Raw genomic sequence first — 24,407 nt, forward strand, 5'->3', positions numbered from 1 at the left:
AAAAAAAAGATCTGTTATAAGAAACTGGAACTACAAGTACATAAACAAACTGGGAGATAAAACTACCATTGACTCAATCTGTCTCTCATGAAATGAAACAATATGGCCAACTTACCAACAAGCAAATATTTTATCCTGTTTTTGAGTACCCATTTCCAGGAGAACGACTAAAGGCTATAGTCTAGCTGTTTTCTTTTGATCGATTCTGGTGCCTGTAGTTATGATTTCAGACATGCACAAGCAGGGACTACAGCCACTACACTGTACTGAAGTAATGAAAGTTAAAAAAAAAAAACTGACTTCTGGACCTAAGGTTTTCTTCTAGACACTGTGGTGTTTGAGAACCTGTCAGGAGGACTGCCACCTAAGCTTGGAGAACACAAACATGCTGATCCCATCCTGGTTATTCCCTATTGCATGCATAGCATTGTAGTTTGTTTTATTTAAGAAAAGTAGGACTATTTCTCCATGCATACAATGGGATAAAAATCAGAATTGGCTCAGCCTGTTCAGTTAGGTAGCAATCCTACTGGTAGGCAAAAGATGATTTTTTTTTTCCTCTTGATGTCTGTATGTGCTCTGCCTGTGATGTCCAACTGTTGTTGGGTGTTTGCTTCCTGGTGCTACTCTTCAGACTGATACTGCAAGCCCCAGTAGCTCTCTGGTGAGGAGCATGTCACTGAAGGCAGGTTGTGTCTGTCCACTGAAGCCAATGTGTAGGAGATCATGGCCTGCTCTGTTGAAGTTGGAGACTGATCTTCAGTGCCGAGACTCCACTGTGGATTCAAAAGTTACAAAGAATTACTGAATTGTTTTGAGGGGCTTTTTCCTGGTTGTTTATGTTTAAAGAAAGCACAAAGGCAGACGGTCTGCAAACTCCAAGATGGAACACGAACAGAGCAGATCGTTGAACAAACACAAATAGATTTATTAATTGAAAAACAAATTGTATACACACAAACAGCCCGACACAGGCCGTGTTTCGCCCAACAGGGCTGCTTCAGGGGCTATACAACACACTCTTTCTGTAGAGTGTGGTGAATATATGTTGAATATACTTGTATTAAATATAAGAGAGCTCGCTTTGATATGAAAAAAACAGCTTGATCAGGGATGCCGAAAATCAAATTGCTGACTCCGAGTCAATCCGACGGTCACATATCTCTGATCTGCTCTGTTCGTGTTCCATGTTTATGTTTAAAGCACTATTGCGCAATTCCAAGTAGAAAATGATACTGAAACTCATCAAGAGTCTCAAACCATCACTGTTAACCTTAAGAAGCTACTAGAAAAAACATTTGCTTATTTGGTAACAAAAATCAATCCCACAACTTATATTTCCCCATAGTCCCAACCCCCTCCCATCTCCCCTCCTTTTCATAATACAATGTAAAATGACCACCAAGTCTCATAACTAACTATTTAACACCTGGCTTCGAGCCACTGCAGTGAGAGTATTCCGAAAGACAACAAAGAGAGTCCAAATCTCCCGCAAAAACACACAAGGAAACAACAAGTCAATATGTTTGCCCTTACCCTTAAAAATTCTAATGTTTATTTTTATGATCATTTTTATAATCATATCTTGCCTTGAAGTATCAGTATATATATTTTCAATATGCATTTATTTTTCTTAAACCGATACATATGAGTTAATTTTTATTTTAGTTAATGCCCATATTTGTACAGTATGTTTACAATAAATTGTTCTTTTTGCCTTCATTATGCATTTTGCTATTTTTTATGTTACACATATGTGTTTATTATTGAGTTGCATAATTTGGTTGCTATCATATGCAATTGTTGTTATTTTTATGTCACTTTGTAGTTTTACACATAGCACTACATATGGAACAATGTTTCATATTTTTATTTATACTTTTGTTTTAGACCCCTGAAGAAGGCCTTTCGGCCGAAACACAGACCGTGTAGGGTCCCAATAAACTATTTTTGGCTGTTAACATCTGTGACTTCAGTCTGGTCCTTCTGGATATCTTCCGCTTGACTTGTTTCCGTGAGAGTATTCCAAAAAGGTTCTCAGGTTGCCTGAAATTGGGACCCCTGTGTAGAAGTGAAGTCAGATATCTTTCTATACTCCAAAATGGGGAGCTGGATCATGTGAGTGCACCATAACTGTTCTGGTTGTACTTAATGACTAATCCACAAAAGTAAGATAACTTTTAAAGCTACTAAAATGGACCATTTAAGAAGTACCTGAACTCCTTTTTTCTTAGGCCTTGGCACAGGAAAAAGTCAAAAAAATCATAGTTGGGGTTGGCCTCAAGGATGTAGTCCTTATATTAGATATGAAATCAATTATCTGCTGCCAGAATGCTTTGATGATAGGGAAGGTCCAAAACAAATATTCCAGGGAGGCCTCAGGATGACAACATTTAAGGCAAGTCAAAGTTGGCCAGAGGCATAGCAGATGTGCCTTCTTTGGTGAAACATACAGTCTCCAAGAGTATTTTGCATTGCATCCTCCAAAAAGAACATATACTCTGCAATTAAGGACAGGCTCTTCAGGATCAAACAGAAGGATGTCTCAGGTAAGGGTATCCCCAGATCTGCAGACCAAGCTGCCTGTAGTTTAAGGTGGTTTAGCATTGGTGCATGATCTTGCAAGTGTCTATGATGAAACTTCAAAGGAACCTTCAACTGGGATCCCACAGTATATGCTGTGGAAAGCAGTTTATGAATCTCTAGTTGTAAGTCAGCAGGGTTTAAGCTAGCCACATAATGCCTAAGCTGTTTGTATGCAAAAATGTCCTGCTGAGAAAACTGAACTCCTCCTACAGAGAATGGAAGGGCTTTGTTCTGCCACCTTCGGCCACAATTTGAGACAGATTATTTTATGCCTTTCCTCTCCCATTTGACAAAAATTTGATTGTTCATGCCCGAAACGCTGCTTTATATCTAATTGGTAGTAGAGGAGTGACATGCGTATTAATCTTATGATAGTTACCAACCCATTGCCAAACAGCCCATAGAGGTTTGTATAGAATATAACCTTTTATACTGGAGTTCCTATGGTATGCCCCATTATGCAAAAATGCGCTGCAGTGTTCATTCTGAAATACTGACAGTTCCAAGGAGGTACAAGAAAAATCAGACGAACTCCTAAAACAGTAATTTATATAGCGCATTCCACAGCTAATTAACATATGACATAGATTTAAGAGACCCACACCTCCCTTATCCCTTGGGAAGGAGATTAATTTATAACCCAGTCTCGCATGTTTCCCCCTCCACAGGTAAATCTGTATAGGATTGTGCAGACATTTTTCATCTTTTACTTTCAAGTACAGGGATAACATTTGAAAGATATAGTACCAGCAAGGTACAATCATCTTATTAAATAAGCTAACTCTTCCTATCAAGGACAAAGGATATGCTTGCCAAAGTTGCAATTTAGTTCTTGTTGACTGCAATAGGGGTAGAACACTGAGTGGGTATAGTGAATTTAGATCTGCAGGGACGTGGACCCCCAAATATTTAAAGTGTCCAGTAGTCCATTGCAATGGGAAAACATCCTGTCACTTCTCTCACACCTCAGGGATAGTAGGGAGGGCCACAGATTTCCCCAAATTTAAAGTAAAACCCGAGAGAAGCCTATATTCTTCCATTAATTCGATGGCCAAAGGTAAAGAGCGCTGGGTTTGTGTCAGTATTTAGTAACAAATCATCAGCAAATGCCAGGGTCTTTAAGCTTATATTGCCCATCTGTAGTCCAGTCACCCTTCAGCTTACACAGCAGGGGTTCTAATGTTAAGTTAAACAGTAGAGGCGAGAGGGGATAGCCCTGTCGTGTACCCCTCTCTAAAGGAACAGCATCTGTGCGTATACCATTAACCAGTAATGATGCTCGTGGGCCAACGTATAAAGTTGTAACGACATACTTAAACCACCCTTGAATACCTATGTGAGCAATAGTATGAAGCCTAAATGGCTAACTCACTTAATCAAAAAACTTAGCTGCATCTAGGCTTACCATCACAGCGGGGATATTCAACTTTTGGCTGTGCACCAGGGCCAACCAAACCTTGCGGACGTTAAGTACAGACTGTCTCCCCTGAACGAATCTCACTTGATGTTCCCTTATAACCGTGGGCAGGTGCAGTGAGTTTGTCTGCCAAGATACTTCAAATCTACATTAATTAGGGAAATTGACTGATAGGAAATCAGGTACATCACCCTGTTTCCCTGGCTTCAATCGTGTAATCAGGGCTTCATTAGCAAAACATGGCAAGGCTTCTTGTGCAACCGCCTTGTTAAAATAATCTAACAAAGGGCCACAAAAATCTGGGTATTCAATAATTTATAAAATTCACAGGCAAACCCATCAGGGCCAGGAGCCTTATGATTTGTAGTCATCTTTATCACTTTTTGGAGTTCTTTTGCCAGTAGGGGTTTATTTAATTGATCAATAACCTCTGGGGGAAATTTTTGCATGCCAGATTGGCGAAGATAATCAGTAAATTGGTCGGAATCAAATTCCACGTCTGCCAGAATTCAGAAAATAGGGCAGCCAGCGGTCCTTCTTTCATTGGATGCAGAAAAAGCTTTCGATAGAGTGTTGTGGCCCTTTCTATTTGCACTGTTGAAGAGAGCCGGTTTTGGTGGACAGTTTATACTGTGGGTAGCAGCACTTTACCGACAGCCAATGGCTCAACTTAAAATTAATGGCACTCATACTATACCTTTGGAGTTGTTCCGCGGAACAAGGCAGGGTTGTGCATTGTCCCCCTTGCTATTTGTGCTAACCATGGAGCCGCTGGCTAGAATGATAAGGCAGGAGCCGAGGATACAGGGTATACATATGGGAAGTCAAGAAACTAAAATCCTACTGTACGCAGATGATGTCCTGTTGACCTTGGCAGAACCAGGGACCACATTACCAGTGGTATTGGATATTCTTAACTCATATGGGGAAATAGCGGGCCTAAAGATTAACATACAAAAATCAGAACTTATGCCTTTACAATTTCCCCCAGGCCTACAAGCTGAAATTCAACACCTTTTCCCGTTCAGATGGACATCTAAAGCTATACGATATCTGGGGGTGAATTTGACATCAAATACCTCCGACCTCTTTAAAGAAAATTTTGTACCCAAAGCTCAAGAGATGTTTCAGGACTTGGAGCGCTGGGGGGGATTAGGTATGTCCTGGATGGGGAGGATAGCAGCAGTAAAGATGACCCTACTCCCCAGATTACTATATCTGTTTATGGCTATCCCCATCCACATCCCAAAATCATTTTTTAGGGCATTAGATCGTAAGGTTTTTGCCTTTATATGGAGGAGAAGGCCCCCACGGGTTAAACGAAGTGTGCTGTATCAATTTAGAAAGGATGGTGGAATGGGGGTGCCCAATTTCTGGTTATATTATAGAGCAACATTGTTGCAAATGTTGTCTATGGGGCAGAAGGGGATACTCAAACCCTGGTCACACGCAGCACAATGGGGCCTGAGAGGCGTTCCCCTGTGGGCTGCCCCATGGCTCCCAATACCATTGTTGAGAGGCCTTATAGAAGGACTGCAGGGACCGATGGGAGTGGCCCTAGGGGAATGGATTAAATGCAGATTAACATGGTTTCCTGGCCGCAAGTACCATCTGAATACCCCCATAATTTTTGCGCAGGACTTCCCTGCAGGGAGGGAGGAAGGAGTATATGGGCATTGGGCCTCAACCTCTCTGAGATTATTGGGACAGATATGGGACGAGGGACAGTGCCACACATTTGAAAGCCTGAAAGAGGAATATGGTCTGACTGACAGAGACAGATTTCATTATATACAAATCCGAGACTTTATACATCGGAAAGCTAAAAATGAGCTGCTACTAGCTGTCACGGAACTGGAGCGGGCAATGGGATCCGGGTCAGGGAAGGGAGGAGTATCTAGAATTTATAAAGCATTAATACACCATTCTCTCCCTTTGTCCTCATATAATGCAAAATGGGAGGCACTACTGTCGACCACTTATACACCTGAGAAATGGACTAAAATATACAAAAATTTATTATCTTTTTCGATATCGACGCCCCTGGTGGAAAATGGATATAAGATGCTATATCAATGGTATCTTACGCCACACAGATTGGCACGCATATTTAAAACAGGGGCGTCGACATGTTGGAGGGGCTGCGGGGCAGAGGGCACATTCTGGCATATATGGTGGGAATGTCCGATCATTAAGACCTTCTGGGTGACCCTGATGTCATATATTCAAAGTAAACTGGGAATTTCTGTTCAGCTGTCCCCAGGTTTATGCATGCTTAATATACATGAGACAGGGATACCATATCCACAGAATTGTTTATTGACATATATAGTTACAGCAGCCCGTACGTTAATTGCAAGAAAATGGAAACAAGCAGTAGCTCCCACAGTGGAACAGGTATTTGTGAAAGTAGATTTTTGTTGTGTGATGGATAAACTAACAGCTATGAGAAGAGGAAGGGTGATCCGTTTTTATAAAACATGGAGCAAGTATATGGAATGGAGGGGCCTGCAAGTATAATAAGGCATAGAGGCCATGGTAACAAAGGAGCAGGATATAAAGTTTGAGTTACCTTTGGTGGGAGGGGAGGAGGGTGGGTAGGGAGGGGGGGGGTATATGTTCATATTTAACGCTATATGTAATCGCAGGCATGGAAAATGTCAATTGTATGCAATATGTAATGTTAAAATAATAAACATATTTGGAAAAAAAAAAAATTCCACGTCTGCCTTATCCATGGTACTGAAGTAAGCAATAAATATCTGTGCAATCTCATCCACTCTGGAAGTCAAAGAACCATCCTGGGTCTTCAAGGTAGGCACATAATTCCGTCCTTGCCAGAATTTCATCTGGGCTAACATTTTCCCAGGCTTATTGCCAAATCTGTGAAAACGATATTTCCTAAAGAAAAGCTTTTTTCCCCCTAAGTTCATGTAACAATGGGGGCAATATTCAGACAACATGAGTTAGACCGGCTAACTTCCGCAGTCGGTGCTAAGCCCAGATATTCAATGCTGGGCCGTTTCAGGTGGCATTGAATATATGGTTTATTTTTGGCCAGTTTAAAGATAACAGGCTAAGCCAATATGCAACACTAGCCAATTATCTTTAAACTGGCCAAAGATCTCACATGTTTTCACATGGCCAAATATGGCAGCTAAACTGGCTTTAAAAATCGGCAGATAGCCGATTATATCAGATGATACAACCAGCTGTCTGCTAACTGGCAATATTAAGTAGGAAACAGACGGTTATTCCTCGCTGAATATTGCCGGATAGCTGGCTATGTACCATTTAACCAGCCAGGTCCTGTTCCTGGCCAGTTAAATGATTTTGAATAACGGGGGGAATGAGTTTAAGGCTGCCTGGATAGAAAGATACTGCTCCCAAGTGGACGAGCTTGGCGTTTTACCGTAGTTCTCTTTAGTGCACCGCAATGCTTGTTCTAGGTTCACTATTTTCAAATGAATTCGCTTTTTATGGGCACTTGTATAAGATAGTAAGTACGTCAACACAAAGAACCGCCTTAGCAGTTGATTGGATCATTGGCATGTTGACCATTATGGAAGCAGAACTCCTCCCACCTCCCTAGTAAATATTTTTGGAAGTCCTGATCCTGATAAAGATAAGAGAGGATTCTCCAGGATCTACTCTGCAGGTAATTACATTACATTACATTTTACACTTCTATACCGCAATGTCTCCAAAGAGTTCTATGCAGTGTACAGAGTCGAAAGAAGACAGAAATACAATCAAAAATATATTTTAAGGAAAGTCATAATAATAGGTTTTAATAGCTCTCTTAAATGTGGAGTACTGAAAAATTTGCCGAATTTTCAGTGGCAGTGAATTCCACCAATGTGGCGACTGATAAGAGAACAAACCATAATATGGCTCTTTCATTACATCTACTCAAATAGGGGCATAATCAGATATTTCTATAGGTCCTCTGCCAGCATCTATTACAGAAGGGAAACTTTGGGTAGAGATCAGAATGCTATGGGTCCGTGATAGATGTGTATAGTCCCTCACTTCAGGATGTAATAAGCGCCAGGTCTCATGCTGTGTTCAGGTTACAAAGACAACATCCCTGATTCCCTAATGAGGTTGTTGGAGCAACGGATTTACCTAATGCGTCCGTGACTACATTGAAATCCCCTACCAAGAACAGAGGCTTATCCATACGTGGGTAGCCCAGGTGAATTACTTATTTAAAAATTCAGCATTATATGAGTTTGGTCCGTACAAAACTAATAACAAAATGTCATTACCCTGTAAATTAAGATGCAGTAACAGATAGCGCCCATGGCGATATACTTAGCATTGCTACTTTACACTGTAAGAATTTTCTGATAAAAACCGCTACCCCACCATGCCTACCACTCGAGGAAGAGAAGAATACCTCCCCAACCCAATGCCGTTGCAACTTTAAATGCTCAGTGTCTGTCAACCTTGTTCCTTGCAGGCAAGCTTCTACAGAAATTTCTATCACTGCTGTACTCCAGGAGCCCAGCCTCCCCCAGAGTTCGATCATGTCGCTTTTCATGTCCGCTCCTTTCTGGCAACAAAGCCAGCATCTCCTACAAGAAATATAGAATGCTGGCAAGAAAATACAGATGATTTTAGTGGCTATGAAAAAAAAGGAAGACTCTACTCTTGCCTACTCCCAAAAACCCCTGCCTGTCCTATAAGCACCCTGATTTACCCCCAAGCACTCTCCCCAACCTGCCCGTCCCTCCCCCACCCACCTTCCCCCAGTCCCCCACAATATGGTGCCTACAGGCAACCTTGCTTCCCCCATCCCAAATGACAGAGAGCACCGATCACATTATGATGCCATCAGGCCTCCAAGCCCCACCCAACTTCTCCATATTATTCAAATTACTAAAGTTGTACAGGCAATGCATATCGGTAAAGGCATGGCAAATAAGCTGACTGGCCATGGATAGTGGCTATAGACAAAGAACAAGCTATAATTGCCCGAGGATAATGCTACTATCACAATACTTCAATTCACGTGTCCTTAGCTGCTCCAGAACTTTCCATGGTATAAACAAACTCTTGGGCTACTGAAACAGAATCAAAACTAGTCCAATGGCCAGAAACACGTTCTAAATTGCAAGATAGACCAGCATAAACCTAATGTTTTTCTCACACAATTTTCCACAAAACGGCGTAAATCCTTTTCTTATCTCTATTAAAGTGAAAGAATAGTGTTAAAAAATGCGCTCCGTGTGGCCCTCAAATTGTAAGATATCCTATTTAGCTTTATATAGGTGAAGACGCTCAATTTCATGGACATAATTGTACACTTTAGCAATGATTACGCGAGATGATATCATCTGGCCTGCAGCCTAATCTGTGTGCTTGCTCCAATTGTAGTGTGGTTGTGGTCCCTGATAGCAGGAGCTCCTTAGTTAGCCACTGCTCCAGAATGGAAAGCAGATGTACCTTCAGAACTGATTCCGGTATATCATAAAAGCGCATTTTTCCATGGCGCAAGCAATTTTCTAGGTCCTCAAGTTTCTCCGCATGCATGAGCAACTGGTTATACAGTGCTGTAATGTCTACCGCCATTGTATTTGAACTGTCCTCAATCGCTGAAGAACTGTTCTCCAGCTCTCTGGTTCTCCAAGATGTGTCAGTCAATAATGCTTCCAGGTTGGCCATTTGTCCCAAGAGCTGAGTGAAATGACGCTCCAGTGCTTGCACTACTGCTGTAATTAAGGTAGAAATATGTTCTGAGGACAGCAAAGGGCCTTTTCCACAAGGCCTTCCACCATCCTGTCCTCGCTCTCTCTGCCTGTATCTTTTCTGGGAGCCTTAGAACCCATCAAGTCACCATGTTTGGTGAGAAATTTGTCCATACAACTTGCCGATGCTGTGGGCTGGGAGGCCCAGAGCCATGCAGAAACATGTCTTGCCTCGCTCACTGCATCACTGACCTGTCTTCCTGGTTATTTGTCCACATAGCTGAAGTGCCTAGGGTTGTCACTTCATCCAAGTCAATCTAAAAATTGACTAGATCCATGTGAAGGAGTTAACTGTTTTGCTTTGCTACACATATGGATATGTAGTTTCTTGCAAGTTTTTTGGCAGAGGAGTTTCTCATCGCCTTGGAACACGAGACATGGGGTCCTCCAGGGATCGATGCTTGCCCCTGTTCTTTTTAATTTTTATTTAAATGATATAGGAAAGGTTTTGAAATCTCTGGGTATCAAATATTTTTCTTATGCAACGATATTGTTCTTTTGTTTCTATTTGTTTCTGATTTGAATATAAACCCTTATATAAGCAGGTTTTTTGATGATTTATAAGTATGGATGTGTTAATTTGACTTCAAAATTCCAAGTTTCCAAGTACATAAATATTGGCATACTGGGACAGACCAAAGGTCCATCAAGCCCAAAATCCTGTTTCCAACAGTGGCCAATCCAGGTCACAAATACCTGGCAAGATCCCAAAAAAGTACAAAACATTTTATATTGCTTATCCCAGAAATAGTGGATTTTCCCCAAGTCCAATTTAATAATGGTCTATGGACTTTTACTTTAGGAAGCCGTCCAAACCTTTTTAAAAATCTGCTAAGCTAACCGCCCTTACCACATTTTTTGACAACGAATTACAGAGGTTAATTACACGTTGAGTGAAGAAACATTTTCTCTGATTTGTTTTAAATTTACTACTTTGTAGCTTCATCGCATGCCCCCTAGTCCTACACTTTTTGGAAAGCGTAAACAGATGCTTAACATCTACCCATTCAACTCCACTCATTATTTTATAAACCTTTTCTCCAAGCTGAAGAGCCCTAGCCGCTTTAGCCTTTCCTCATAGGGAAGTCGTCCCATTCCCTTTATCATTTTCGTCGCCCTTCTCTGCACCTTTTCTAATTCTACTATATCTTTTTTGAGATGCGGCGACCAGAATTGAACATAAGATTCGAGGTGCGGTCGCATCATGGAGCGATACAAAAGCATTATAACGTCCTCATTTTTGTTTTCCATTCCTTTTCTAATAATACCTAACATTCTATTTGCTTTCTTAGCCGCAGCAGCACACTGAGCAGAAGGGTTCAACGTATCAACGATGACACCTAGAGCCCTTTTTTGGCCAGTGACTCCTATCGTGGATCCTTGCATGACATAACTATAATTTGGGTTCCTCTTTCCCACATGCATCACTTTGCACTTGCTCACATTAAATGTCATCTGCCATTTAGATGCCCAGTCTCACAGTCTCATAAGGCCCTCTTGTAATTTTTCACAATCCCCGACTTTGAATAACTTTGTGTCGTCAGCAAATTTAATTATCTCACTAGTTACTCCCATCTCCAGGTCATTTATAAATATGTTAAAAAATAGTGGTCCCAGCACAGACCCCTGGGGAACCCCATTAACTACCCTTCTCCGTTGAGAATACTGACCATTTAACCCTACTCTCTGTTTTCTATCTTTTAACCAGTTTTTAATCCACAATAGGACAGTACCTCCTATCCCTTGACTCTCCAATTTCCTCTGGAGTCTTTCATGAGGTACTTTGTCAAACGCCTTCTGAAAATCCAGATACACAATATCAACTGGCTCACCTTTATCCACATGTTTGTTCACCCCTTCAAAGAAATGTAACAGATTGGTGAGGCAAGATTTCCCTTCACTAAATCCATGTTGGCTTTGTCTCATTAATCCATGCTTTTGAATATGCTCTGTAATGTTGTTCTTTATAATAGTCTCTACCATTTTGCCCGGCACCGACGTCAGACTCACCGGTCTCTAATTTCCCAGATCTCCTCTGGAACCTTAAAATCAGCGTTACATTGGCCACCCTCCAATCTTCCGGTACCACGCTCGATTTTAAGGATAAATTACATATTACTAACAATAGCTCCGCAAGTTCATTTTTCAGTTCTATCAGTACTCTGGGATGAATACCATGCAGTCCAGGAGATTTGCTACTCTTCAGTTTGTAGAACTGCCCCATTACATCCTCCAGGTTTATAGAGAATTCATTCAGTTTCTCCGACTCATCAGCTTCGAATACCATTTCTGGCACTGGTATCTCTCCCAAATCTTCCTCGGTGAAGACTGAAGCAAAGAATTAATTTAATCTCTCCGCTATGGCTCTGTCTTCCCTGATTGCCCCTTTTACCCCTCGGTCATCTAGCGGTCCAACTGACTCTTTTGCCGGCTTCCTGCTTTTAATATACCTAAAAATGTTTTTACTATGTGTTTTTGCCTCCAATGCAATCTTTTTTTCAAAGTCCCTCTTAGAATTCCTTATCAGCACTTTGCATTTGACTTGACATTCCTTATGCTGTTTCTTATTATTTTCAGTCGGTTCCTTCTTCCATTTTCTGAAGGATTTTCTTTTAGCTCTAATAGCTGCCTTCACCTCACTTTTTAACCATGCCGGCTATCATTTGGTCTTCCGTCCTCCTTTTTTATGTTTCAATCATTTTTATTGATGACATACTTAAAAAGAACAAGTATAATACAGGCAATACTGGAACACAGAAGTCATTAAATGTTGTAAATAACATAGAAACTCCCATAGCCACTCCACCAACTACCTTACAATCTAATAGACAAAAAAATAAATAAAGTAAACAAATCAAATCAATTAATGTGAAGGGGAAGGAAGAGAGGAGGGTAGGTGGAGGCGAGTGGTTACAAGTGGTTACGAGTCAAAAGCAATGTTAAAGAGGTGGGCTTTCAGTCTAGATTTAAAGGTGGCCAAGGATGGGGCAAGACGTAGGGGCTCAGGAAGTTTATTCCAGGCGTAGGGTGCAGCGAGACAGAAGGCGCGAAGTCTGGAGTTGGCAGTAGTGGAGAAGGGAACAGATAAGAAGGATTTATCCATGGAGCGGAGTGCATGGGAATCTTATTACACATTCAATTCTGCCAGAGCAATACCACAAACAACAATCTAAAAACAAACAAACAAAAAAAACCCTCTTCCCTCCCCCATTCCTTCCCTCAGCACCCACCCATTCCACTTCTACAATATCAAACTTAGTCATAAGTTCAAAACTGAAGTAAACAGGAGCCATCATCCTTTTTTAATATGTGGAATGTATTTGGCCTGGGCTTCCAGGATGGTGTTTTTGAACAGCATCCACGCCTGATGTAAATTTTTGACCCTCCCACCAATCAAATACACTTATCCTGTTTGTCTGTCCTAATTAGATTGTAAGCTTTGTCGAGCAAGGACTGTCTCTTTATGTTCAAGTGTACAGTGCTGCATATGTCTTGTAGCGCTATGGAAATAATAGGTAGAAGCAGTAGAAGTAGTAGTAGTACTTGTAACCTGGATTAGCCACTGTTGGAAACAAGATGCTGAGCTTGATGGACCTTCAGTCTGTCCCAGTATGGCAACATTTATGTACTTATGTAACAAAGAGGAAGAGGCCCATCCCAGCTGGTAACATATCTGTCCACAAGGGTTACTTCAGTTTGTTCTCTGGCAAGTGCTGGGACTTAGAGTCACCCAAGTCCTTCACCACCTTTTCGACGTCCTCACTGAACAGAAGCTTGCCCCAAAAAGGAAATTTGGTGAGCTGCTGCTTAGACGCAGAATCTGCTGCCCAGTGCCGGAGCCACAGCAACTACTGGGCAGTGACATCTTCCTGTTCCGGGACAGAGAGAGCAGTGAACCAGCGCGGAGCCGACACACCCCACCAACGTGCAGTCGGGGTGGATCAGCCCTCTCGTCCGTCCCTCGCTGCAGGTATGCGCTCCGGGGAAGGGGTGCGCAGCGGCGACCCGCCCCAGGTGTCAGCTCCCCTCGCTACAGCTCTGGCAGATAGTATGGATGGGCGGACTGGATAGACCATATGGTCTTTTTCTGCCTACATTTTTCTACGCTTCTATGTAACTGTATCTGTCTGGTGCTGTGAGCAGCATTATCTGCCTACATTTTTCTATGTTTCTTTGTAACTGTACCTGTCTGGTGCTGTGAGAAGGTGTTCTGCTGAGAAAGTTGTCACCCTTATGGTACAGCATTGCCGCATTCGGCTGAATCAGGCTTGTCAAGAAGTTAGGGCAAGAGGCATCTTCAGGGACCTCGCTGGCCAGACAAGACTCAACACCCTCCTCAAAAACTTCTGAACAATTCTTGGCATCATAACCTCCCCAATGCAGCCTTTTCAACCTGCACAGCATTTAGAAAAAAGGCATTATTCAAACAACACAGATGTATCAGTCACATTGTGAGCCCCAAATGTGGTGCAAAACTCTTGTAGATAGAGAATCTGATTATTTGCAGGCTGTGACACCTTTTATTGGACCAACAGAATTATCCAAAGATGATCCTACACCTGAGCTTCCAAGTTCACACACATTTTCGTCTTGAAAAGTTTTTTGCAGTCCTTCATACATCTACTGTAGGGACCTGGGTAGTCTGGAAAGTTCAGGTACAGCATAATCTCGGGATAATAAAATGATAGAAAACTGCAAAGATTCTGATCAATATAAAAGGCAAAATACATCTTGCAAAAATTTTACTTTTCTGTTTCTCATATTTGCAAAGAAATTCAGTCAAACTGATAGTGCTGGAAATTTCTTGCAGTATAAGAAAGTTACATGAGGAGAGACCCAAAGGTCCATTCCTCCATTTCTAATTGTTGCATTTCACTGGCAAATTTTAATTTTGAATTTCAAACTTGGAACTTGCCAAATCTGCAATATGATCAAGGTCTAGACAAAAGTATGACAAAAAATACACACATTTACATGCCAATTTGCTTCCACACTTTTCCATGCAGAGGAGTGGCCTAGTGGTTAGGGTGGTGGACTTTGGTCCTGAGGAACTGAGTTCAATTCCCGGCAGAGGCAGCTCCTTGTGACTCTGGGCAAGTCACTTAACCCTCCATTGCCCCATGTAAGCCGCATTGAGCCTGCCATGAGTGGGAAAGCGCGGGGTACAAATGTAACAAAAAAAAAAATAGCACAACTTTTGTTCAAGGATTTCATTTCATATGATTTCTGACTGAAAAAATTCCACAGAAAAAAATTATGTAAGAAAAGCCTTATACAAAAAGCACTCCAGCTAGTGAGGGAAATACAGATGTGGCAGCTATAGTGGCTGCCACTGGATTCAGGCCATCCAGAAGCCAAGATCCAGACTCAGGCTTGACTACCCAATAGTCTCTCCCAGGCTCAGCAAAAGAAACCTGGCTTTAGGAGGCACTCCTTATATTTGCTTCCAGGAGCACAAAGGGAAGGGTCTGGCAGCTGCAGCAGCAGCAGGAAACCTTGTATTGGAAACAGTACAGGAGAAGCTTGACTGAATACACCAGTCCCATCCTCATGACTCATGCATCCATTCTGAATAGGAAATACATGGGAGGAGCAGGAAAGAGCTGTGGACATGTGAATTGAACCCAAAGCTGGAGGAAAAAGGTTGACTGCCTACTGATCGATGCTGCTCTGCCTCCTCTTCAGATCTTCCATGTGGTAAAAGGCCGCCATCACCTGGCTATTCTGGAAGCATCGCTTCTTCTGCCGGTTCTTCTTCCTTCCACACAGTTCTCTGGGGGAAGGAAGTCTCTCACAAGCAGACAGCTCCTGTAAACATGTCATGCCCGGCTCTACATCTGGCCTGTGCACTGCATGGCTGAACATCTAAGATAGAAGAGGAGAGGGAAGGGCAGATTTTTTAGTAACATGTAGTCTGATTTTTAAGGTTTTTTTTCTCCATTCTGTGTCTAGAAGTAGAACCCTGGATATGAACATAAGAATTGCTATACTGGATCACACTAAAGATCCATTTAGTCAAGTGTTCTGCTTTTGACAGCTGCAAGCAAGTGGTTTTTAGAGGACATGAATAGGAAGTAGCATGTGTCATGGTGTATCCGTGGTCAGAGCTTGCCAATTGCTAGTAATCATGGTTTTGGGATACAGTGATCCTTCAGCATAAAATCCTTGAATGGAAAAATTATGTCTTACCTGATGATAATTTTATTTCTTTAGTCATAGCATATGAATCCAGGAACTGACGGGTTATGTCCGTCTACCAGCCTGTGGACATAGAGAGCACAACTGACCTCTCATATATACGACGGTGAGGCTCCTGTGCCCAGATGTTCAAAAGCAAACACGGACACTAGGGGACAACAGCGCCGTACTAGCACCCACGCTTGCTCCCACCCAATGATCAGAGCCGACGAGTGCATGTAATGTGCTCGCCAGCTCTGACCACCAACTGCATGCAAACGAATCTCCCGCATTCCTCCTTCATGATCAGCATGCAGCATTCCAAACAAGGGTGCTGCTACCACTGCAAACCCTACACCAGCTTGGAGCTAGCGTTAGGGTTTGGAGGAATGAGGGGGGACCAGGATTTGACAGGTCCGGGATTTTCTCCTGGCCCTGTCAATCCTAAAGCCCACACCCTCAAACACAAGGCCTGGAGGTCTGGTGGACCTCCGTGCCCCCGGACTCCAACAGAGCAGACCCGCCCAGCCCCAACAGACCCAATCCTGTGACTCCCCCCTGACGGAAGATGAACCGATGACCCCTAACCCCTTACCCAACTTCCCACCCCCGATAGAAGAAAAGGCCTGAAGGTTCCCAACCTGATAGTTTAGCTGCCCTCTCACCCCCTCCCTGTAGCTTTGAAGACAAGTTTCTCCCTTATATTGTAAGGAATCCCTGCCCAGCACATCCCAGGATGCTCTGGACAGGGCGCCATTTTGGAGGTGGTGCTGGAACGAGGAGGAAGAGCTACTCCCTCATCATCATCAAAGGTACAGGGAGGGGGGTGAGGGGGCTGCTAGACTACCAGGTTGGGGCTGGAGGTCCACTGGACCTCCAACCTATCGGTGGCGGGGGTCAGGTCAGGGTAAGGGTAAAGGGAGCGCTAGACCACCAGGGAGGTGTTTTCTGTCATGGGGGCAGGGGAGGGGGTCATCAGTTTGTCTTCTGTCGGGGTGGAGGGGATTTTTGGATTGGGTCTGGCCAGGTGGGTTTTCTCTGTTGGGGGACGGAGGGGTCTGGAGGTCCAAAGGACCTCCAGCCCCTTGGAATGTCTGACAGGTCCGGGCTCTTTTTGACAGCCTGGACCTATCAAACAACTTCTGTGGTAAGATTGTTCCTTGGGCGCATGCCCAAGCACAATCCTCCTGTAGAAGTACCCCTATGATCAGAGCTAATAACATGCATATATTTGTATGCTATTAGCTCTGATCATAGGGGTGGTATAGCCCCATGCTGTTCAGGTGCTAATTTTAGAGCGCTGTTTGGAACAGTGTAGGGCTTTTGATCATCTGTCTGATCTTCTCATAACAAAGCAAAAGACAACATCGCATTAGCCACAAGAAACCTCTCCTTCCTCACAGCAAAGTAATGAAAAACAATAACAACGACCTCAACGAGTGCAGAAACTGTAACCTGAAATAGCAAACCAGAACAGAGAAGCAAAATGAAAGAAGACATGGTAGGATTCTGGATTCATATAATGTGACTAAAGGAAAGAACATTATCAGGTAAGACATAATTATTCCTTCCTTGTCATCAGTAGCATATGAATCCAGGAACTGGTGAGATGCATCAGAGCAGAGTTTAAGTAGGGAGGGAAGCAGAAACAGCAGTCGCGTGTAGATGACCCAAAGGACGCTTCCGATTGAGCCATGACATCCACCCAGTAATGCTTGGAAAAAGAATGCAAAGAAGACTAGATAGCTGATCTACAGATTTTCATCAGAAAAAACGCACATGACTCTGCCCAAGAAGTGGAAATGCCCCTGGTTGAGTGGGCTTTCACCGCCAAAGGAGATGGCCTACTGGAAAGAAGGTACACTGAAAATATAGCTTATAAGTACATAAGTATTGCCATACTGGGAAAGACCAAAGGTCCATCGAGCCCAGCATCCTGTTTCCAACAGTGGCCAATCCAGGTCACAAATACCCGACAAGATCCCCAAAATGTACAAAACATTTTATACTGCTTATCCCAGAAACAGTGGATTTTCCCCAAGTTCATTTAATAACGGTCTACGGACTTTTCCTTTAGGAAGCCGTCCAAACCTTTTTAAAACTCTGCTAAGCTAACCGCCTTTACCACATTCTCTGGCAATGAATTCCAGAGTTTAATTACATGTTGAGTGAAGAAACATTTTCTCAGATTCATTTTAAATTTACTACATTGTAGCTTCATCACATGACCCCTAGTCCTAGTATTTTTGGAAAGCGTGAACAGACGCTTCACATCTACCCGTTCAACTCCACTCATTATTTTATAGACCTCTATCATAGCCGCCTTTTCTCCAAGCTGAAGAGCCCTAGCCATTTTAGCCTTTCCTCATAAGCTTCTCTTATCCATCGAGCAATTGTAGCCTTGGAAGCCTCATTTCCCTTTATTAGGGCCTCCAAAGAGAACAAAAATTGGTCCGAATGTCAGAAATCATGTGATTTCTAAATAATGAATCAAAATACGGTGTACATCAAGTAGATGCAGCAGACCATAACTCTTTCCACAATCTTCTTTCCTGAAAGAAGGAAGAAACAATGGCTGGTTAAGGTGAAAGTCAGAGATTATCTTTGGCAAAAAGGATGGAACTGTCCTGAGGGAGACTCCAGCCTCAGTGAAAGAACAGAAAGGAAAGCATCTCTATAAGATAAAGCCTGCAGCTCAGAAACACTCTGGGCCAAAATTATAGCCACTATAAATACAGTATTCAAGGTCAGATCCTTCACAGAGACACTCTTCATATGCTCAAAAGGTGCTTGCTGTAGAGCTTTAAGCACCAAATTCAGATTCCAAGCTGGACAGGGCGGATGTACAGGAGATCTGAGGCAAGTTACTCCCTTAAGAAAATGGACCACATCCGGATGAGCACCCAAAGAAGCCCAAGATAAGCCTCCTCTATACAAGATAAGGCTGCCACCTGAACCTTAAGGGAGCTGAGAGCAAGACCCTTCTTAAGGCTTTCTTGCAAGAAGGCTAGAATGTGAGAGACAGATACTGAGAAGGGAGAAATCGCTCTGCCTGAGCACCAGGCTTCAAATAACCTCCAGATGCAAGCTACATTGAAGAAGTAGAATGCTTCCATACTTGCAGTAATGACATCTTAAGAACACCCCCTCTTTCTCAGCCATGACCTCTCAATAGCCAAGCTGTAAGATCAAAGGGGAAGGGATCCTCTATGAGAAGAAAGAGAGGAGCTTGAGAGCATCCAGGAGCATAAGATGTTTGAGACAGAGAAAAGACTGTATCCACAGAGGCACCGTATTCCAAAATGGCTGATGTGGTATGCTCGAGCGAAGAGATAGGAGAGAGATCCATGTGGAAAGTCAACTTGCCCAGCATGACAGTCCCCGTGAAACTGCCAAATATGTGGAGCCCCAACACTACACACTACTGAATGCCATGGGAACCACCGCAGAGAAGCCAGTGCAAAGGGGAAAGGAGAGACACAAGCAGCAGGGACAAACAGTAAGGCGCGGCAAATACCAGAGCCGACAGCAATTAAAATGTAAAGGGGTATTTACCCCGCCAGCTGAAGAATGAGAAGGCATAAGTTTCTTCACAGAAGAATGCTGGATTTGGTTGCTGCATACACAACTCTCAACCCCCTCCAGTTAACAGCCGCTCACAGTCAAAGACTGTGAAAGGGAGGGACAAGCTCTAACTTTGATGCTATTTCTTCCTTCTTTATTTGTTCTCTGAGAAGGAGAAATTAGCTGTTGGGGGGGGGGGGGACCTGGCACCCCCAGGTGTACCCCAGTAAGGCACCAACAGCAGCCTAGAAACCACCTAGACTCAACTGAACAAGAAATGAACAGAAGCCAGCAATGTAGAAGAAAATCAGGAGCCAATGGGAGATCTGTTCACCATCTGCTAGAGATAAAGGTATACTGACTCAGCAGGAGCCTCACCATTCTATAAGTCAGAGTTCAACTGTGCTCTCTATCTCCACCTGCTAGTAGACGGACATAACCCATCAGTTCCTGGATTCATATGCTGATGATGACAAGGAATGTTGTTTAATAGCCTGTAACAACAAGGGTAATAAAGGAAAGGGCAGCAGAGATGTCCAAGATAACACCTTTATTGAAATATCCAAGACTCGACACGAGTCGTTTTTCAGCCTAAAAAAGACTTCATCAGGAGTCTTAGGTTAGATATGAACTAATATCAAGCTACGCCTAATATGATGCTGGTATGTTCAATATCTTGCTGCTTTCTTCAAAAACACTTGGTAGGACGCTTGTACTCTTAGAAGAACAAGCGTCCTACCAAGTGTTTATTGAAGAAAGCAGCAAGATATTGAACACCACCAGCATCATCTTAGGAGTAGCTTGATATTAGTTCATATCCAACCTAAGACTCCTGCTGAAGGTCTTTTTAGGCCGAAACACGACTCGTGTCGCGTCTTCGATATTTCAATAAAGGTGTTATCTTGGACATCGTCTGCTGCCCTTTCCTTTGTCACCCTTGTTGTGACTGTCTCGTCTGTTTGTCCATGAGGGTTACTGTTCTTCTGTTTTCCTGCCATTTAATAGCCCGTGACACCTAACTTTGGGGCCAATGTGCATTAGAGCTGTGCACCAACAGCTGAGCATCTGGCTTCTAATGTGAACCTAACAAAGGTTTTTGCTCTCTGATGCAATAAATTAATGGCATGCAAATTACCACTGTGTTAAGAAGTGGGTGCTGTCAGAAAACACAGCACACACCAGTGATAGTATACAGCCATTTGCTATAGAAGAGCAAAAAGTGTCTCCCTTTCTGTCACAGTATATGAGCACTGATTGCCTCATGAACTAACCAGAAGACAGGCATAAAAAAAAAAGAAAAGAAAAAAGCTTGTTCCCCTTTACCCACCTCCCAAAATCCCCCGATTGCCTCACACCCCCAGGATGAGCCCCTATCTTCTGATTCCCTACCCCACCTCGACTCCTTGATCCACCCCAACCTCTCAAAAGTAAATCCTGATAGTCTAGCGGACCTCCCATCCCACCTCCTGCATACCATATTTGGCAGAATGACCCTGCATGGTGTGTCCAAGGATGCACACTGCGGGGTAAGGCGCACCAATGTGGAAGATGGCAACACAGAGACAGGAGCAAGTAAGCATCACTCCTGCCTCTTCTTCAGGGTTTTTCAGGGTACGTTGGAATTCAAGAAAGCTTGGGAGAAGCATAGAGTGAGAGATTTAGCACAAAGGCAAAAAGGATACTCTTTGATGAGGAGTGGTAGAGCCTGGGATGGACAGAGATCACCAGCAGTGAAGGAGTGAGGGCTGAAGCCTTGGACAGACTTAGAGAATTTTCAGCAGTGGAGTAGTGAGAGTTAAGGCCTTGTTTCTGTGTGAGATGCCTAAGTCCATTAATGGGGCTATGAAAAGCTAGATGTCAAGTTATGGAATGATTAGTAGATCTTGTTAATTTAAGGTTTATTGGGTCTTAATATACTGCTCTTAATCCAGTACATCAGAATGGTTTACAATAATAATAAAAGGAAAAGGGAAAGAACTCCAGTATTAAAAGCAAAGAAATAAAACCAATCAACAACATATCAACATCAGTTATAACCCCATCCATATAGAAATGGAACAATCTATGCAGTAAAAACACACAAACATTCAATAAAGCAAAATCATCCCACAAAATTATATAGCATTACTCCCGCCACTGTACTGAAGTTTTAAAGACTATATGCTAACTTAAACAAAAGAGCCTTTGGCAAAGCTCTGAACTTCTTATAGTTCATCTCTGCCTGGAGAAATTCAGGCAATACATTCCACAGGGAAGGTGCCACAAAAAACAAAGCACTCGATCTGGTATCAGCATATCTAGCCACTGATGATGGTGGAACTACCAGTCGATGTTCATATAATGAACGTGGAGGGAGATTTTTGATATTACATCTAAATCCGACTTTGGATGATTTGCGGAAAACAGTAGTGAACATAGCCATTTTCGAACCTGGAAAAGTCTGAAAATGGCCATTTGCAAGATTTTGTTATGCTCTGTGTGTATATTTTTTGGACCATTAAAAAAAAATAAACATCCAAGTGAAAAACACACAAAATCAAACCATTGGGATGTAGGAGGAGCCAGCATTCTTAGTAGACTGGGCACTCAAACATCCCAGCAGAGCAGTGGGGCACCCTAGTGGGCATTACAGTGGACTTCATATAAAAGGTCCCAGGTACATTTCTCACCGTTATCCCCTTTTATTGTATGGTGAGCTCTCCAAAACCCACCAAAAACCTACTGTACCCAACTGTACACCACTACAATAACCCTTATGCTTGCAAGTGTCACCTATGTATAGATACAGTAGGTTTTTGGTGAGTTTATTTACTTATTACATTTGTATCCCACATTTTCCCACTTATTTGCAGGCTCAATGTGGCTTACATAGTACCGTAGAGGTGTTCGCCAATTCCGGTTATGAACAAATACAGTAATGTTGTGGTAGAATAAGGTTCGTGTGTACAGACACATTAGGGAATCATAGAGAGGAAGAGAATCGTAGAGAGGAAGAGTTATTATATGTCCATTATGACCTTTGGTTTCATTGTGTTGCAGGGTACAGGCATTTAAGTTGGGTCGGTAGGATATGCCTTTTTGAGCAAGTTAGTTTTTAATGATTTCCGGAAGTTTAGGTGATCATAAGTTGTTTTCACGGCTTTTGGTAATGCGTTCCATAGTTTTGTGCTTATGTAGGAAAAGCTGGATGCATACGTTGATTTGTATTTGAGTACTTTGCAGCTTGAGTAGTGGAGATTTAGGTATGTTTTTTAGATTGTAAGCTCTATCGAGCAGGGACTGTCTCTCTGTGTCAGGTGTTCAGCACTGCACGCGTCTGGTAGTGCTATACAAATGTTAATAATAATAATAATGTTCGTGTTGATCCTGTTGTGTTTCTGGTTGGTAGGTCTATGAGGTCTGTCATGTATCCCGGGGCTTTGCTGTAGATAATTTTATGAACCAGGGTGCAGATTTTGAAAGCAATACATTCTTTGATTAGGAGCCAGTGCAGTTTTTCTCGGAGGAGTTTGGTGCTTTCGAATCGCATTTTTCCAAATATAAGCCTGGCTGCCGTGTTTTGAGCTGTCTGAAGTTTCTTTATAATTTGTTCTTTGCATCCTGCATAAATTCCTTTGCAGTAGTCTACATGGCTTAGTACCATTGATTGTATCAAGTTGTGAAATGTTTCCCTCTGAAAGAATGGTTTCACGCATTTGAGTTTCCACATTGAGTGGAACATTTTCTTTGTTGTAGATTTCACTTGGTTCTCTAGTGTGAGGTTACGGTCGATTGTAACACCGAGAATTTTCAAGCTGTCTGAGATAGGGAGGGTATAATCTGGGGTGTTTATGTTTGTAAGTTTGTTCGTATTGTATTGGGATGAGAGGATTAGACAGTATGTTTTTTTCTGTGTTGAGTTTTAGTTGAAATGCGTTTGCCCATGAGTCCATGATATTCAAGCTGAGCTTGATTTCGTTGGTGATTTCTGTCAGATCACGTTCGTAAGGAATGTATATTGTGACATAGTCTGCATAGATGAAAGGGTTAAGGCCTTGGTTGGATAAGGATTTGGCTAGTGGGGTCATCATTAGGTTGAAAAGGATCGGTGATAGTGGTGATCCTTGAGGTACTCCGCATTCTGCTTTCCACGGTGGTGATATGTTTGAGCTTGATTTCACCTGTTCTAGAGGTTAGGAAACCCTTGATCCAACTAAGTATGTGTCCGCCAATCCTGAAGTAATCTAGGAGTCTTAGTAGTATTTTGTGGTTTACCATGTCGAACGCACTGGACATGTCGAATTGGAGGAGAAGTATGCTTTTGCCTGTTGCTATTTCCTGCTTGAATTTGGCTAGGAGGGTAATTAGTACTGTTTCAGTGCTATGGAGGGGGCGAAATCCTGAATGTGATTCATGTAATATTGTGAATTTGTTTATATAATCAGTAAGTTGTTTGGTTACCATGCTTTCCATCAGTTTGACCACCAGTGGGATTGATGCTACTGGGCGGTAGTTAATGATTTCGTTTGATTTTTTCTTGGGATCTTTTGGTATTGGGGTGAGTAGGATGTTGCCATTTTCCTTAGGGAAGAGACCTTGTTGAAGCATGTAGTTTAAGTGGGATGTAAGGTTTGCTATGAAGCAGTGGGGGGCAGATTTTATTAAGTAGCTGGGGCAGGAATCCAATTTACAGTGAGAGTTGGAGAACCTATTAATTGCCTGGGTGACTGTTTCCGCGATGAGGGGAGCGAAGTTTGACCAGGTTTGGTCCACTGGGTATTCACCAGGGGTTGTGTCAAAGCCAGTGATGAAATTTTTGATATCGGTGTTGTCCTGAGGTAGCGTGTTACGTAGGTTTGCAATTCTTTCATTGAAGTATTTAGCAAGGTTGTCTGCAGATGGGATGTTTGTATTGGTTGTGGTGACCAAGG

The 24,407-nt window shown here is 42.6% G+C and overlaps 1 protein-coding gene across 1 annotated transcript in view; it reads right to left on the reverse strand.

Moving 5' to 3' along the window:
• Positions 1 to 481: 481 nt before the first annotated feature.
• LOC115458280 (protein INCA1-like) overlaps positions 482 to 24,407 on the reverse strand; it is a 40,981-nt gene continuing 17,055 nt past the window's right edge. The window contains exons 4-6 of the mRNA XM_030188144.1: positions 15,413 to 15,621; positions 13,942 to 14,149; positions 482 to 776 (exon numbers count right to left, since the gene is read on the reverse strand). Of these exons, the coding sequence (XP_030044004.1) occupies positions 624 to 776; positions 13,942 to 14,149; positions 15,413 to 15,621 (570 nt within the window). The 3' untranslated portion in view covers positions 482 to 623. The remainder of the gene's footprint in view (positions 777 to 13,941; positions 14,150 to 15,412; positions 15,622 to 24,407) is intronic.

Source organism: Microcaecilia unicolor, chromosome 14 (assembly GCF_901765095.1).
Source record: "Microcaecilia unicolor chromosome 14, aMicUni1.1, whole genome shotgun sequence".
NCBI lineage: Eukaryota > Metazoa > Chordata > Amphibia > Gymnophiona > Siphonopidae > Microcaecilia > Microcaecilia unicolor.